Consider the following 18,495-nt stretch of genomic DNA (forward strand, 5'->3'; position numbering starts at 1 on the left):
ATAGCTCAGCACCACTCCCATTCTCTCATATATAGCTCAGCACCACTCCCATTCTCTCATGTAGAGCTCAGCACCACTCCCATTCTCTCATGTATACCTCAGCACCACTCCCATTCTCTCATATATAGCTCAGCACCACTCCCATTCTCTCATATATAGCTCAGCATCACTCCCATTCTCTCATATATAGCTCAGCACCACTCCCATTCTCTCATATATAGCTCAGCACCACTCCCATTCTCTCATGTATAGCTCAGCTTCACTCCCATTCTCTCATATATAGCTCAGCACCACTCCCATTCTCTCATATATAGCTCAGCACCACTCCCATTCTCTCATGTATAGCTCAGCACCACTCCCATTCTCTCATGTATAGCTCAGCACCACTCCCATTCTCTCATATATAGCTCAGCACCACTCCCATTCTCTCATATATAGCTCAGCACCACTCCCATTCTCTCATATATAGCTCAGCACCAATCCCATTCTCTCATGTATAGCTCAGCACCACTCCCATTCTCTCATATATAGCTCAGCGCCACTCCCATTCTCTCATGTATAGCTCAGCACCACTCCCATTCTCCCATGTATAGCTCAGCACCACTCCCATTCTCTCATGTATAGCTCAGCACCACTCCCATTCTCTCATGTATAGCTCAGCACCACTCCCATTCTATCATATATAGCTGAGCACCACTCCCATTCTCTCATATATACCTCAGCATCACTCCCATTCTCTCATGTATACCTCAGCACCACTCCCTTTCTCTCATATATACCTCAGCACCACTCCCATTCTCTCATGTATAGCTCAGCACCACTCCCATTCTCTCATGTATAGCTCAGCACCACTCCCATTCTCTCATATATACCTCAGCATCACTCCCATTCTCTCATGTATACCTCAGCACCACTCCCATTCTCTCATGTATAGCTCAGCACCACTCCCATTTTCTCATGTATAGCTCAGCACCACTCCCATTCTCTCATGTATAGCTCAGCACCACTCCCATTCTCTCATGTATAGCTCAGCACCACTCCCATTCTCTCATATATAGCTCAGCACCACTCCCATTCTCTCATGTATACCTCAGCACCACTCCCATTCTCTCATGTATACCTCAGCACCACTCCCATTCGCTACCCAAGATTTGACTGGAATCGCCTCATGCCAAGAAATATTCCATTTGTTCCCCCATTGACCACAAGTGATCACCCGCTATGATGGGAAACTGCATTAAAATGTAACTTTTGTTTCGAGAGAACTTGCAGCAGAATGTCTGTGTGCCATTCTCTAGCTATCCCTCCCTACCTCCTCTCCAAAGAACTTTATGAGGACCAGCTGTCATCCCCTATCTTAGTAATGTAAATAATCTGTCTTCACTGAATACAGATGTTACCAATGAATTGAGAATGAAAGATCAGTCCAGGAAGACGAAGAAGATGATGTCTCTGATAACAAATATTACAATGGTTCTTATTTTCATGTGTTCTTTTTATTTATTAAATAAAAACTGAAACAACAGTTACACTTTAAATGCTGTGATTGTTATTTGTTGTTATCTTACGATCTTCTTGATAGGAATACCTGTAATCTACCTGTCCGTAACCTGTATCAGACACATTTAAAGTCACTGTTTTTTTCAGCGCTATCAGGCGGCCATCACTATTTATTAAAAGAAAAATCAGGATGGCTAGGATATAAAAAAACCTTTATTTTAATCAATTGGCAAAGACAAATAATGTGCAACACAAAAAAGAAAAAAGTACCTATATGGCATACCAATACATAAAATCAATTGCAAATATGCATGGGAACTGTCAAATAATTTGCATGAATATTTAGATAATTTGTAATATAATATATGCAAAGTATATCATAAGTACTATACCAGATGAAAAATAAAAATATATAGTAAAATTTATAAGACAAATATAATAGTGAGCAGTGCAAAGGTTTAAATATCCCAATCACAAAATTTTTTTTTATAAAACTGATATAATACGCAATCTTAATATTTGATATATTTTATATAAGAAACTGTTTGATATATAAATGATCAATTACAAATATATCTTATGTACTATAGAAAGTGCCAATATCTTCTATATTATAAAGCCAACAAGTGCATGAAAATATAGCTCCACTGAGCATAAATGTGTAGCTTCCCTATGAATTGTGATAGTGAACCGACTGCACAGCAAATAATAATGGTAAATCACCTACCAATGGTATAGTGACAGCCCCGTGTGGTGATGCCAGGCACTCCCCGATGCGCGTTTCGGAACCAGCGTCCTTCGCATCTACTGATATGGAGGAGTCCAGGATCTTCTGTACTCACTGTACAAACTCTCCTGTCCAAGCTGTGAAATCCTGTCCTATGTGGCGACCACCTGACAGCAAACAACATTGTACTGGTTGATATATTACTAATAGAACCCACCGGCTCTTTTGGTTTTCAAAAATGTTCCCTCTACTTGAAGGTGGAGCCTCAGAAAAGCTGTGCGCAGTTGTTTTAGCTCTACATGTCGGCTTCCCAGGTTGGGTCAATGACTTCATCATCCACCACTTCGTCTTCCACCTCCGCACCCTGGTCCTCCTCCTGACTTGCTGACGTAACAGCAACACTGGTTGGCAATTATGTCTCATCATCATCCACCTCTTGCAACAGTAATTGCATTTTCCCACCATCGCCTTCTTGTGAGCGTGGCTGCTCAAATATTTGGGCATCTCTACATGTGATCTCATGTCTCACTTGAAACTGGCAGGACGAGAGGCCAGAATCTATAATTGGAAATGTGAACACTCTTCGGAGTGTCCAAGTGTGGGAGATACTCGGCATGGAGGGAGGAAGGAGAATCGGGGATGAGGATTCTGTGGTCCACAATCATGGCTACTGGACCATGTGGAAGACAGAGTGGTGCTGGCAAAGTGACTGGAAACATTATCTTGTATCTACTGAACAACTGTTCACACTGTTCTGGCTTCAAGAATAGTGTTCCATGCCCCCCTACAAGGTGGAACAGGAAGGTAGATCGACATGATGCATGTATTTGTTGTGCTTCCGCGGCAGGCACAGTTTCATCTTGTCTATGGCCTCAGCGTCTGCACTCACCATCAGCATCATGTCCACTTTCGTATCCCTTACCATGCACCTTGTCCATTTTAAATTGCATATGATCTATCCTTGTTGAGAAAACATTTCAGTATTTCAATGGCAGGAAAATTGGCCCACTTCAGATGGATGTCTTAGACTGCAGTATGATTAGAGCGATGCTATTTCAAACCAAACATTTTTTGTGTGTTTTGAGGCATAACTGCAGCATGAAAAGTGCTGTATTAAATTACACTGCTGATAAAATTGCAGTGTTACAATGGCATTAAAATTGGCCCACTTCAGTTGGAGTTATTAGACTGCACAATACAGTGATGTTTTTTCTGTTCTGAGGCCCAATGCAGCACGATAAATGCCTGATAAAATTACACTGCTGAAAAAATTTGCAGTATTACTATTGCGGGAAAATTTACCCAACTCAGATGGACTGGTTATACTGTAGAAGCTATATGCGATGCTATTGATATCCAAACAAGTCTGGCTGTATGCTTTTGACGTCCAACTGCCACAGTAAAATGGTGTATAATATTTACTTCCTCAGAACAACAATCCCTTAGTGCTGCTAACAGCAATATTAATATTAATTATCATTGACCCTGAGAAGGGCTGCTGTTGTACTTTACAGAAATATAAATGTGGTTGAATCCCTTGCTAATGCACAGCTACAATTTTGTCCCCCTCTCACCAGAACCTCATCCTATGCTGCCTGTGTCCAGGGTATAGTGTGTCAAACATGGTGTCATGGGTCTTACATAGATCTGACAACGCTATGTGGCCAGCCAATCACAGTAATGTCACAACAAAGATGGCTACAGTAACTCACAGGCAATCTCCAAATGTTCATTGGCTGTCTAAAAAGCGATAAAAATGCGTGGTGGGGACTCAAGCTCCCTCTCAAGCATTCAAAAAATACTCGCTGAGTAACTAGCGTCCCGAGCACACTGATGTTCGAGCAAGTAACCAGTAGTGACGAGCACGCTCACTCATCACTAATTTGCATATTATATAAACAGCACTGATTGAAGATCCATTGCATTTAGTGAAAACTCCACCCCTCTTTAAGTAAAGAGCGCATGACGTGTACGTCATGGCTAAAACATCCAAACTTTTCACTTTTACAATATGTTGTATGTTGTTGGATGATTTTACGCCATACTCCCCCCCCCCCCCCACCTTATCTTACTCTCCTTTATAGGTTACAGTTTACAGATAGATGCAATTATGGGATTATTGGATAATTATAGAATAGACGTTGGAAAATATGCATCAAGGGAATCACCTATGTATGGTTTGAGATTTTAACAAAAAAAATTAATGCAAATATTGTTATAAAAATGAGTGTGGCATGGGCAGAAGTACTTTTCCCCCTCCCAGTTCGACTCAATTGACAAGTCTCTTCTGATTGGAAAGTATGAAGTGACCTGTCAATTAAGCTGAGGTGGGTGAGAAGAGGTTGAGGCACCCACCCGGTGGAATCTTATTACTGTCTACAACTCCTTTTTAGGGGCTCGTGCACATGGCCATATTTTTGGTCCAAGTGCGATCTTAGAAAACATCGAATCGCACTCGGACCAAGTTGGGTCTATGGGGCCACACACATGTCAGATTTATTCCTCCGACCGAGCCAGTCTGAGGAAAAAATCGTTGCATGCCCGAGTCAGTGACTACGTGGAAACCATCGGATGACATCTGAGTGCACTCTGAATTCCACAGACTGACAGAATGGAGAAGACTGAGAAATGTTTTTTCCCCATCTTCTCTTCATCTGAGAAAAGCGGGTCACACTATGATCAGAGTCTCATAAGTGTGCTTTACATAATCGACCTGATTCTCCCAGATGAGCGAATACACGGTCATCTTCACCTGCCCTAAAAGTGTTTTCCTAAAACAAGGCAGATAGACATACACCTGTCAATCAAGCTGAGCTCGACAAGGCATGCTTGGGTGTCCTCCGAGTATTTTGGCGTGCTCATAGATTTAGTTTTTGTTAAAGCAGCTGCATGATTTATGGCTGCTGGACAGCCTGAATACATGTGGGGATTCCCTAACAAACAGGCAACCCCCACATGTATTCAGCCTGTCCAGCAGCCACAAATCATGCAGCTGCATCGACACAAACTAAATCTCCGAGCACGCCAAAATACTCGGAGGACACCCGAGCATGCTCGGGAAAACCGGAGCAACAAGTATACTCGCTCATCACTAATGAGGCCCCTTTCTGGTTTTCATGCTGCTGGTGGCTAGGTGACCTTGAAACCAATACTACAACCTTCTGGGCTTGGGAGGACCATGGCAATATGGGTTGACTGGCACTTTGTTTTTCAAGCCAAGAGTAGGGTAGGCACAGGACACACTGTTTCTCTACTACCCAAGAGCCGAAATCCTCCTCAAGTCATTCAAAGACTCAATTGCTGTCCATAAACAAGAGATAGCGGTCATTTAGCAGACAGCGATGTTTCCCGACCCCCCATACACATGAGTGCTCGATTTGGCATTCATGTGTCATTAGCGGGGAGAGAGGAGAGAACCACAATTGGATCATGTGTCAAAATTCCAACTACCTGATTCTGATTTCTGCTGACATCAATCGTCGTACGAGAGTTGGGTGGTCCCCATACACAACAGCTGCCCTGCCAGTCCCACCAAAAATACCAGGTGCAGATAAGTCATCCAATGTGTATGGAGGGCTTTTAAACGTTCCATATGTCACATCTATCCAGAAATGTGAGCGAGCCCAGAGTGGTTCGAGTGCTGGTCGTATAATGAGGCTGAAGTATGATGTCAATGATATCCGGTTGAAAAATGAGACGAGGGACACATGGGAGTTCTCCACATCCATTATGTAAGAAGCCGGTGATTATAAATGTATTGACTTGTACGTTCTCCTTATATTTTATATACCGCCCATGACGGAACCTTGAAAAATGCGGACCACTTTTTTGTGTTGGACATTTTTACAGATGCTATTTAAGTGCTCCTGCTATTGAGAGCGAGCGGAGGTCCTACGTCTCCCCTCCCCAACATATAACATATTTTGGACCTTACTCACATCGCGCTCATCAATCATTGATGTCAGACCGTTGTATCGTTATCATGAGTGAGAGCAGAAGACCACGCTCCTCTGGAAAGTCAATAGTCATGTTCAGTGTCCTCTGCGAGTGCAGGTCCTGCAGGAAAACAGAAGAATGCTGTGCACCGCGAGAGGGGAAAATGTCCACAATACTCCGAATATTAACACCGCAAATGGTGAAAGCGGGAGGACAAGTGTCACAAATACAAACTGGTCAGCGCTTAGGGCAGTCAGGGACCCTCGTTGCGGATTCTGCTGCGGATTGATCGGCGCGGATTTTGCAAAATCTGCAGGTAAATTCGCAGTTCAAAAGACGAGGGACGCTCCAGGAAGCACCATCAGTCTACGGTGTGTCATAGTGGTTTTCCACATGTGTTCATTATGTTTCATACCTTCTATTTGGGACAATTATAGGGGATTACTTAATAGTTTTGGGCGCTGCACATGTTGGAGACATTAGAGGAGGACACTTTCCTATATTGCTGGACATATCTGAGGATAGTTGGTTTATGGGCATGGAGGAAGTAAATAACAGTGGCCCTTCCCTGTGATATTTTGTATACATGGCCCTATTTGTTTTGTCTCCAGGAAAAGTCTACTGTTATGTGGTGCTCCTATGGTTTTTGTGCTGTCCCTTACATTGGTCTAGCACCTTCTTTTTAATGATTGTAATTTGTATTGTTTATAAATAGAGATTATTTTTTAAAGTACCATTGTGTGGGACCTTCTTATAAAAAAAGAAATTAAGGTTACCACAAAAGGTGATAATAGGTCAAAAGACCTGCGGTTTATCTGCGGAGATGGTAAACCGCAGCGGAATCCGCAGAAAGAATTGACATGTCAATTCTTTCTGCGGTTTAGAAACCGCAGATAATCCGGTTTCTAAAATGCGTTTTTTTATTTCAATAGGTTATAATGGTCCTGTGCACCGCAGCAGAATCCGCAGCACACACCCTGATAAAGGCCCTGTATTTACACGGGTCATAGACTACTGCCTGCTTCATCTATCTATCTAGAATAAAAAATACCGGAACAGCAACAAATAAGCCAGAGATGGGTGCAAGGCCTCCCAAATATTCCGTTGTCATGTTAATATCATATAAGAGAAGCAGGCAGCAGTCCAAAAAATGAAAGAGAAAAAGGGACTTTATCAGCCCATCTGGTGTGGCAACGTTTCTGCTGTGTAGAGACGTTCTGAAGCCACACCAAGCCTTTCACAGCCGAAACGTTGCCACACCAGATGGGCTGATAAAGTCCCTTTTTCACTTTCATTTTTTGGACTGCTGCCTGCTTCTCTTTAATGATATGTCTATCTACAGTATCTATCATCATGTATTTATCTATCTCTCTAGCTCTCCTATCTATCTATTTTCTATCTCTACTATCTATCTATTATGTATCTCTCATCATCTGTCCCTTTGTCAGTCACTTGCTCTAAATGAAGACAGGTGACACATTTTGGTGAGGTGTACTTACTTATATTGAGGTAACGTGCGCCTTTACAGTGCATTTCCCAGTTGTGCTTATTGTGCGAGTCCAAGAGATCTGCCGGATGAGACTGAGATTTAGTTTTCATGTCTATGGATATATCAGTGTAGGCATTCAGCGTGTGACACATGAACCAGAAAAACTTCTGACGTGTGAAAAAAATATATATATATTGTTTGAGCTATCCCTGGGTTTCTAGAGACCAAATGTACTCTTTTTTTTGAGGGGGGGGGGCATTTTTTATGGTTATATAGAAGTACGTGTCTGCCTTGCCCGCTGTGAAAATAACAAAATGAGCAATCAGCTTTACTCCCTCCCTGCTGCCTCCCTGCCACTGCCTTCCTGCCTCAGCGCTGCCTCCCTGCCGCTGCCCCAGGGCTGCCTCCCTGCCACTGCCTTCCTGCCTCAGCGCTGCCTCCCTGCCGCTGCCCCAGCGCTGCCTCTCTGCCCCAGCACTGCCTCCCTGCCTCTGTCACAGTGCTGCCTCCCTAATGCTGCATCATCGCTGCCTTTCTGACCCAGCGCTGCCCCAGTGCTGCTTCCTTGCAGCTGCCCCAGCATTGCCTCCCAGCCCTGCCTCTGTCCCAGTGTTGCCTCTCTCCTGCTGCCCCAGCACTGCCTCCCTGCCGCTGCCCCAGTGCTGCCTCCCTGCCGCCGCCCCAGTGCTGCCTCCCTCCTGCTGCCCCCCTGCCGCTGCCCCAGTGCTACCTCCCTGCCGCTGCCCCAGTGCTGCTCTCTGCCCCAACACTGCCTCCCTGCTTCTGCCTCAGTGCTGCCTTCCTAACCCAGCGCTGCCTCACTGACGCTGCCTCCTTGCAGCTTGCCCAGCATTGCCTCCCTGCCTCTGCCCCAGCGCTGCCTCCCTGCCACTGCCCCAGCGCTGCCTCCCTGCCGCTGCCCCAGTGCTGCCTCCCCGCCCCAGCACTGCCTCCCTGCCTCTGTCCCAGTGCTGCCTCCCTGCTTCTGCCTCAGCGCTGCCTTCTTGACCCAGCGGTGCCCCAGTGCTGCCTCCCTGACGCTGCCTCCTTGCAGCTGCCCCAGCATTGCCTCCCAGCCCTGCCTCCCTGCCTCTGTCCCAGTGCTGCCTCCCTCCTGTTGCCCCAGCACTGCCTCCCTGCCTCTGCCCCAGCACTGCCTCCCTGCCTCTGCCCCAGCACTGCCTCCCTGCCGCTACTCGAGCCCTGCCATCCTGACCCAGTGCTGCCTTCCTGATGCTGCCCCAGTGCTGCCTCCTTGATGCTGCCTCAGCGCCGCTGCCCATGGTCTTTGATGACATAACTGCATCGGTGACATCTCTACTAAAGTATGTGACTACTGCAGCCAATCATCCTGGAGTAGAAAATTGATTTATTTTGCGCAGTTGAAGACTATCGAGCGACTTTGTGCTCTTTATAGACGCAAAAAAGGTAAAAAAAACCCTTGATTTTGTTCAATTTGGCGCAAAAAACAGTAACAAATGCCACAAAACAAAAACAAGACGAGCCACTTAAAAAAAACAACAACAACCTGCAAATGATGAATTGGAGGCCATGGTGCTAATGACACGCAGTTGACGCTTAAAAAACATGGTTCCTTTCTACAGTAACAGCGCCACTCGTGTCCTTGGGTTGGGTCTGGTATTACAGTATTCAAGTGAATGGCATCCTGTCCATCGAAAAGAGTTTTGCTAATTTTGGAGGACAGTCATGTTTTTATGTGTTTTTTTTCTTATATTTTTTTTTTATATATATATATTATTTAGCGCCTGTGTTCTCCTATTTCCCTGTGTGTACGGCTGTGGGATATGTCTGCTTGAATGAAGGACAGGTAATAAAAGCCGTGCTATAATAAACTGTTCTGCTCCTGTTATTATAGTCATTTCTGCAATGTATCACATTCCTCATAACTCATCATTTATTGCGCTTCTTTTACCAGTGGGTTTTTATGGTTTTTTAGGCTTGTGATGTAGCATCTCCAGCTCTACCCTTACATATCCTATAGCGCTTATCGTTCTCTACAGAAATCGTCGATTTATTATGTTCGGTTTGGATAATAATTATCTTTAGAATCTATTTCATTTTTTTATATACTATTTTTTTAAATCAATTTTTGTCATTTTTTTTCCATTTTGTTTCTCCCCTCCACCTAAACGTCTGTCTCACGGTATAGAGAAATCTCCCGCAAGCGCTCACCTATTTTCTCAGTAATAATGAACAGGTGGCCATAATTTGCAGGTTTTACAAGGGAATCATAGGTGCGGCACTAAATTCTTTGTTATATTCCATAGGAGGTCCGGGCACCAGATGGTGTCATTTAGGGGAAAGGGAGGACAAAACGGTGATTTAGGTGGAAATCATTGGCCTCAAAACCTGCCCGAAGCGTGAATGGAGGCAGCAGTTGTACAGTTCTTATGCTTCCAGCAAAAAAAAAAAAAATAATAATAATAATAAATGTTTTATTTGTTTTTCATGTGGATTTTTTTTTACTTTACTTTTGACTTTTTTACACTTTTTTTTTTACTTTTTCACTTTTCTACTTCTCCGTTCTCTTCTTTCTGCCAGTGAATGAAAACAGTATTGTTTACATTCACATGCTAATAACTAAAGTTTTGATGCGGGCAGCCGTGTCTTAAAGGGGTTGTCACAAACAGGACTAAGTCAAGACAGGTTATTGGTAGAGATGAGCAAAAACATTCACACTACCCTGGTCTGTCATCTACATTTGTACCAGGGCAGTATAAACTTCCCGGGCTGACACTCATATGCTGACATCCTGGTTTCCTTCTGCGATTACTAGGCTTTTGTGATGTTGTAGGGTCTGTGGGCCGGACTGGGGGGTGGTCCCTCTGTATACCGCCCAGTAACGTACAGACACAAGATGGAGGCAGTTTTCGGGTGCAACAGGTCCAAGTTTATTTTCCGCCGTCCAACTGACGGCTCTGACAACACACCGCAATTCCTTCACGGCTCTCCGTTTCCAGGCCCCGGTACACACACACCGTACTTTCACTTGGGACGTAGATACACACACCGTCCCTTTCTCAGCTTAGTGACGTTCCTGCCAGTTTGGTCACTGTGGCCGCCTTAGGCCTGTACACCAACAGTAATTTTACTGGTCAGCTGTTGTCAAATTCGGTATCCTCGTCTGTTCTGCGGTACTTCGTGTCAGGACCACCCCCTGACTTCTCTCCTCAGTCCCCTGGTTGAGCTTTCCTCACAACACCCATTTTGCCACAGGCTCCTCTCCTCTTGAGCTCCTCCCGGGGACTGGAACTTTCTGGAACCCTCCTGTCAAATTTATAACTTTCCCGGTTCCCTGTAACTCCGCCCCCCATGACCAATGGTTTCTAAAGCCCTAAGCTGCTGTCAAGTCCTGAACTCAACCCCAGGTACTGAACATCACCTACACTTTCCTAGCTGTTTCCCCACTGTCATAACTGCTATCTGCCTAAAATGTGCAAACCCTCCTTCCTACTTGCTGTCAAGTCCGTCCGTCAGGTCACCTTCCCTACAACGTCACGACGTGCGTCACACTGTAATGTCATCATGGCCTAGTAATCACAATCTGAGTGCGAAATGCCGGCCGATGAAGTTTGCGCTGCCCTGGTCTGGATGGCACAAAGTAACGACGTTGATGTCGGACTAGAGTAGCGCAAATGTTTTTTTGCTGAACTCTACTTATAACCTGTCTTGGCTTATTCCATTCTATGACAACCCCTTTAAGACATGGATGCCATTGAAAGCTTTAAATGGGTTTTTCTGGCTTTTACAAAATTTGGAAATGTTATACCATTAGGAAATTGCTATTACTTATCCGCTCCCTCCCTCATCGATTGAGTGCTGTCAGCAATCACATTCTGTATATCAATCATAGGCCCCGCCCCCACCCCTGCCCACGCTTATCCCGGTAACGCCCTCATTCTGCTACAGAATGTCCACTTTTTACACGGAGTGTACAGAAATCCCACCACTCTACGGCCCAGGTGTCCCAGAATATCCAGGAGATTTGGCACCTAGGCAGTCAGCCAATGGTCACAGCCATCATGTTCTATACATGCATCAGCAGCACTATGACCAGTGATTGATAGCAGTGGTAATTACGGCAGGACCAGCAGAGGATTCAACGGATCAATAATGGTAATTTCTTTTAGAATGTTCCTGGCTCATAACAGAGTTTTACTTTTCTACCTGTTCCCAAAAGCTGAAAAAACTTCACCCTCTATTCATATGTAGAAGGTTCTCATAGTCACATGCTGTATATAATTCATAGGCCCCGCCCCCAGTCCTGCCCCCGCTTGTTTCAGTAACGCTCCAATTCTGCTACAGAGCATCCACTTTTTGGACATAGTGTACAGAAATCCCACCACTTTTCGGCCCAAATGTCCCACAATATCCGGAATACTGGGCACCTGTTCTATCATCCAGTGGTCACAGCCATCATGTTCTATACATGCATCAGCAGCACTAAGGCCAGTGATTGATAGCAGCGGTAATAACTGCAGGATCAGTGGAGGCTCCAGACAATTCAACGGGTAAGTAATAATTATTATTTTGGAACGTTCCTGACTTATAGCCGAGTCTTATACGATTTATTTTACTTTTCCACCTGTTCACGTGTTGGAGGTTCTCATAGTCACCTGCTTATGTTAGGCCATGCTGGGAGTTGTAGTTTCCCACATCTGAGAGGTGCTCATTTTTGGGTCTTTATATTAGGCATATAAATAGTAAAAACTGGACTAATTGGGGGCAGCAAAAAGTCCGGATATAAACAGTGTAAAAAAAAAAAAAAGCAAAAGACAGTCCGTAAAGATCCACAAAATGGGAAAACAGCCGTCAGCAGCAGATCACATAGGGGAGGACGTCCGCGCCGCTCGCACATACCCCATTGTTTTCTTTTTTTAGCAGACATCATTTGCTATCATCAGTACGATGCATTATGATGTCCTGTGTGATTCGCGGCTGATTCCCTGCGGGACGCGGCTGCCACCATTGCTATATTTGATTTATGATGTTAGCATCTTGTTCGGAGGAAGCGTTTGGGGATGCACAATACGTTCTTAATCAAGGGGTTAATTAAGTTGTGTGATGCAAGTGTTCATAGAAAGCCCCATATACAGTGGCGGGGAGCCGCAGCGCGTGACGTTACCGCACGGCATTATGGAGTACATTTATCGCGGTCGCTGTCACTGACCTGCGCCATGGTGTGGTATCACACCCCCTCTTTACACAGAGGCTTGTGAGCTCCGACCAGTTCTATAGGGGCCCGTGCATTAATAACGACACATCTGTAATATTAGGAGATCGGAAAAAAATTGACTGTTTTTTTTCACTCCAGAAACAGCACCACTGTTCTCCACAGGTTGTGTGTGGTATTGCAGGCCAGACCTAGTCACTTAAAGGGGCGCTCCAGTCTACGAAAATGACATTGCCTAACATCTGAGAGGGTGGGAATTTCTATTTTGGTCCCAGGATGGCGAACTTATGTAATTTGTGGAAGAGCATGGCCTGGAGAGGCTGAATGGAGAGACTTGTGGCCCGTGTGCCGTGCAACTTTATTCATTTCCTATGGCGCTGAAGAAGCAGCTGAACGACGCGCCCCCCACAGCTCGCCCACTTTTAGGCAAGAATTACATAAACACTTGCCCTAATGGACCGATTGCCCCAGCTATGCAATGTGCAACCAGCCGACCCATTCAATCCACCCGGAGACGGTAGAATAGAGGACATAGATCAATGTGAGCCCCAATGGTGGCGACCCCACTTATCGCCTATCCAGGTGGTGATTTTTTTTTTTTAGAGCAGAATATCCCTTTAAATGGAGATGAGCTGCAGTACCAGATGCAGCCAGTAGACGAGAGTGGCGCTGTTTCCGTAAGAAAACGCCCATTTTATTCTTTACCATAAAATATTTAAAGACAAAGTAAACCTTCACCAATAATAAAAATGGGGGTCCCATGCTTCCCTCGTGGATGGAGCAGTAGTGTGCCACTGGCTACGGATGGAGTGGTCACATAGAAGAGAATAGGCTGATGCGGACCCCCTCCGATTATTGTTATTTGTGGCTTAGACCCTCACCCTGCAAAGTTTACTGATACAGTAAAGAAACTTCAGGATGCGGGCTGCCCTCCCGGCTGGCATCAAACGGGCACCCCTGCTGTACCCAAACATCAGACTCCAGGAGGAAGGGGTTAAAGGGAAATAGTCCTCCGGTTCCCACGTACCCACACCACCCACCGTGCCCAAATGACGCCCCAGCCGGGGTACAACATGTGCAACATATAAAAATGCAAATAGCCGTCATTATGCATCGCCATCTTGTGCCGCCCGGCGATGCCCCTTTGTTACAGACAGTTGGTATTTTGTGGGAAAATGGAGACGTACGGTTTTATGTCTGTTTCGTTTATTAATTAATTGGTTCCCAGAAATGAGCAGAGCGGCGGCCGCCTCTCCGGCTCTGCGTCACGAGATAATTCTCAAGGAATTAAAAATACGCTTCTGTATTGTGTCGTTCCTCTGTAAATCTTCCTGGAAATGTCAAAATACTTTACAATCTGATGATTACTATTTCTCATGTCCCTACACAGCTTGACTCCGCGTATAAGGGTGTAAGGGTTTAAGGGTGTAAGGATTCGCCTCATTGAAAACAGGACTGACAACAACCCATTGTTAATGTATTCATTTCCAGGAAGAGTAACGGAGGGACGACACAATGCAATTAGCTAAGAAAACATACGATTATTTATTTACCAGTGCAGTCATCACTGGCAATCTTAGAAGAAATTGACTCCTGTAGTAGGCTCCCTGTTGGCTAGACCATGGTTTTTGTTTTCTTTTGTTTTTTTACTTTTCCAGGAGTAACAACAGAGTGATGGGCACATAGAAAAACGCTCAGAAAATTAAAATGATTATTTGCTAATACAGACATGACAGAATAGCTGACAGGTAATCGTACAAACACTGAACGAATGGGATCGGCTTCAAGTTGACAAGCGGAATAACAGGAGGAACAGTACAGCACAGAAATAAGTCCAATTATTTACCAGGGCAGTTGCTGCAATATAAATGACAGGCCTTCCGAGACATTTACTGTTGTTGTCCTGTTCCCAGTTGACTAGAGGAAAAACAGATGTTAATTCATTCCTTTCCACGAGGAATAACTGAGGAATTGCAGATTTATTCCTTTCCAGGAGGAATAACTGAGGAATTGCAGATTTATTCCTTTCCAGGAGGAATAACTTGATAATTGCGATTGTATTCCTTTCCAAAAGGAAAGACTGAGGAACTGCAAAATTATCCTTTTCCAGGAGGAATAACTAAGGAATTGCAGATTGATTCCTTTCCAAGAGAAATAACTGAGGAATTGCATGTAGCAAAGTTCTAAGTAACTGAATGCAATTATTTACTAAAATGATTTGCTAAAACACATTTTATAAAATAAATTGTATTCATTTGCTTAGAACTTTGCATGGTACCATTCCTCTGTTGTTCCTCCTGGAAAGGAATAAATTGATAACTGTGTGTTGACGTTCCTCTCTTATTATAACGCGGCTGACTGGTAATGTTAAAAGAAATTAACTAGTTGAGTCGGATTCCAATTATCTGGCAACCAATAGTCTGGAACACCTCCATTAATCCTAAAATAAAAAGCTTCAGGACTGGCGTCCAGGGGATGGATGATTGAATCCTATAGTTTTACTCAAAATTTTTTTTGCAATTTTTAGAAAATGCCCATAAATTGCTATAGCTTGGAGACCATAGGAATTAATCTAGAGGTCAGATGGGGCTTTTGTTACCCAGTCTATTGCAGACTTCCTTTTTTCCAGGAGTAATTATAGAGGATCGATCACATTAAAAAGTTCTCAGAAAATGAATCCAGTAACAGGCGATCTTCCAAAAAGTTACCGGTAACTGTTGCAGTACTCTTTTCAGTTTGCAAGGGGAACAAAAATCACCCAGTTGTTAAATTCTTACTTTCCCAGGAGGCGTTACAGAGGAACGGCATGATGCAAGCTTTGGAGCATATTGCATCACCCGTATTAGGAGAGAGCCCATAGGACTTAATGTAGAGGTCAGATGGGGCTTTTATTACTCAGTCTATTGTGGAAGACTTCCAGTTAATGGCGGAATAGCCTTTTTCCAGGAGTAATAGCAGAGGGATTGCCTGTTTGTTAGGCAATTGTTGCGGTTGTCAGGATGCGTAAATATTATTTGAGCACGCCAGAGACGCTCGGCACCCGAGCATGCTCAGATAACACCTTATCCGAGTACGTCCGCTCATCACTATAAAGGAGGCTGATGCCAGGGGTCAGATTGCCGATTATGCTTATGGCGTTCCAGGAACTCCATCCGCCTGCGTCATCCCTCCCCGATCCAACAGACGTCATCCTCGCCACCGCCGCGTCCATTTAGTAAACCGCTTTCCACTAACGGCTCCATGTATGTCTCTATTTTGTCTTCCAGGTGCCACTTATCATCCCGTGCCACCGGGTGATCTGCAGCGACGGGAAAATTGGCAACTACAGCGGCGGCAAAGGAAACAATGTGAAGCTCTGGCTCTTGGCACACGAGAAGCATGCGAAGGAAATGTGAACGTGCGCTTAGTGCCTTCACCTAGAAGCTTGTACGGCAGCCAAAGCACATAACCCCGGCGCGGCGCTCCGGAGGCTTCACCACGCGGCAGCAGAATTCAGGAAAAATTGTAAATATTTGAGTGGCATATAGATATAATACAACATCCGACGTGCGCGGCGCGGTGGCACTACTGTATTAAAAAGGCTGGCTGTGTCCTGGGGGACGCCGCTTGTGTGCTCTGCCTTGTTTTACCATTTTGCAGCAGAATGAGGACGGCCGCCCCGGCCTGTCGGGCTTGTATTCGGTTTTTCATCTCCACTTCTGTTTTGTTCTATTTTTAATGCCCATTAAAGCAAAGAAAAAGAGAGGGGAGTGGCGTGGCAAATCCGAGGTTCAACTGCCCCGGCGAGGAAGCATCTGGCCGACGGAGGGGACAGCAGGCAGCGTCCGAGCCTTGCGTGCCGCTCACAACAAAATGCACAGACGCACACACACATTCCTGCCCGGCCTTGTATTCATCCAAACCCTGCGCCAACATCAGTGCCCGGCGTTCCCTCCTAATCCTTTCATGTATGTCGCTGCCACTCATTATAATAAAAGAACATTTCGCTTCTGCTTTTTTTCTTTTAGGAAATGTCCATTGTGCTTTTTGTTTATGTCCTTTTTTTTATCGCTTAGATCCTTGAGTAGATGTTGAAAGGATCTTGATGAGGATTTTTTTTTTGCCGGCTTCCTTCATTTTTCTATGTTTTCCTGCCAGGAAAAATAGATTTGTACCCAGTAACGGTTAATAATAAAAAGTTGTATAAATACGCACCTGTCCTTGGATGATACTTTCTGGGGTTTTTTCTTAGGATGTTTGTTATATTGATGGGAAGCAATTTTTTGTAAAGAGATGGCTCCGTTTAAGGCCTGTTTCACACTTCAGTTTTCTGGCGTCAGTCAAAATCCGCCGTTTTGACGGAATGACGGATCCGTCGAAATGAGTGAAAAACGGATGCAACTGATCAGTTCTTTCGACTGATCCGTCTAGCGGATCCGCCGAAAGAACGGATCCGTTTAATCAGTTGCATCCGTTTTTTCTGTTTTTTTGACGGATCTGTTGAAACTGCAGATTTTGGAATTTAAATGAACACGATTCGAGAGAGATTTTTTGGTGCCAGAAAGGCTTTTGGGGTTAAACTAAAGGAGCAGAAATGAAAAACGGAATCCACTCACGTATCCGTTTTTTGACGGACAGCGACGGATCCGCCGCCCATAGGCGTCCATTCTAGCTGACGACGGACGGCGACGGATCCGTCACTGTCCGCCTTTTTGACTGAGACATAAAACATTCCTGGGGACGTTTTTTTTCGGCCGACGGACAGCTATTTTTCGACGGATCCGTTGTACGACAGATGAAACAGAAGACCATCCGTCACAATCCGTCACTAATACAAGTCTATGGGGAAAAAAACGGATCCGCCAGGCAAATCCGTCAGATCCGTTTTTTTCTGCTAATGACGGATTGTGACTGACGCCAGAATGCTGAAGTGTGAAACAGATAGAAATACATACCTGAGCTGACTGACCACATGCTGGGCCTTGGGGGGGGGGGGTTATGTTCACACACGGAAGATTAGGCGCAGAGATTAAAGTCTGATCTGTGCATCTGAATTAAATATTGGATTTTTTTTACAAGAACCATTTAGATGAAAACAGTTTTGCTGTGTGTGAATATAAACTTGAGGACAGATGCCATCGTCAGTTGTGCAAAAACGGATCAGTTAAAAACGGATGTTTTGTGGCCTTCTGGGTTTTGTTCACACGCGGAATACTAGGGGCAGAGATGAGTCTGATCCGTACATCTGAAATAATTATATGCAAGGATATTTTTTACAAGCCCCATTTAGATGCAGACAAATCTGCTGTGTATGAACATAAACTTTGGGACAGATTGTCTTAAACTGGGGGTATTTGGTTGCCCCCGGTTCGTCAGGGGATTTACTATAGCTCATTTTACCAGTTCCGGTTTGGAATTTGCAGCTCTCTGGCGTCCCCTTACCCTCAGGTCAGTCAGGGAACTACACTTAGGATAAGTAGTCGCCAGGAGGGCCGCCTTGCTGTGTACTGGCTATTGGGCATGCTGCAGTGAGGGAGACATAACTACTCCCAGTCTCAGGTAGGAAATACACTTATAAATCTCTGTCCGTCAATGCCAGAGTCTCCCCAAAAGCCCAGAACACTTTGCTGCCACCAGCTCCTAGTTCTTATAATTAATATCGGGTCAGGA

At 44.8% G+C, this 18,495-nt stretch overlaps 1 protein-coding gene across 5 annotated transcripts in view; it reads left to right on the top strand.

Annotated features, from left to right (window-relative positions):
* The window catches only part of MGMT (O-6-methylguanine-DNA methyltransferase), a 500,744-nt gene extending 483,709 nt beyond the window's left edge, over nt 1-17,035 (top strand). For all 5 annotated transcript variants that reach the window (XM_073546350.1, XM_073546351.1, XM_073546353.1 and 2 more), the window contains one exon: nt 16,113-17,035. In XM_073546350.1, the coding sequence (XP_073402451.1) occupies nt 16,113-16,241 (129 nt within the window). In that variant the 3' untranslated portion in view covers nt 16,242-17,035. The remainder of the gene's footprint in view (nt 1-16,112) is intronic.
* The last annotated feature ends 1,460 nt before the right edge of the window (nt 17,036-18,495 follow it).

Source organism: Dendrobates tinctorius, unplaced genomic scaffold (genome assembly GCF_039654945.1).
Source record: "Dendrobates tinctorius isolate UK_male_01 unplaced genomic scaffold, ASM3965494v1 ptg000147l, whole genome shotgun sequence".
Classification (NCBI taxonomy): Eukaryota; Metazoa; Chordata; class Amphibia; order Anura; family Dendrobatidae; genus Dendrobates; species Dendrobates tinctorius.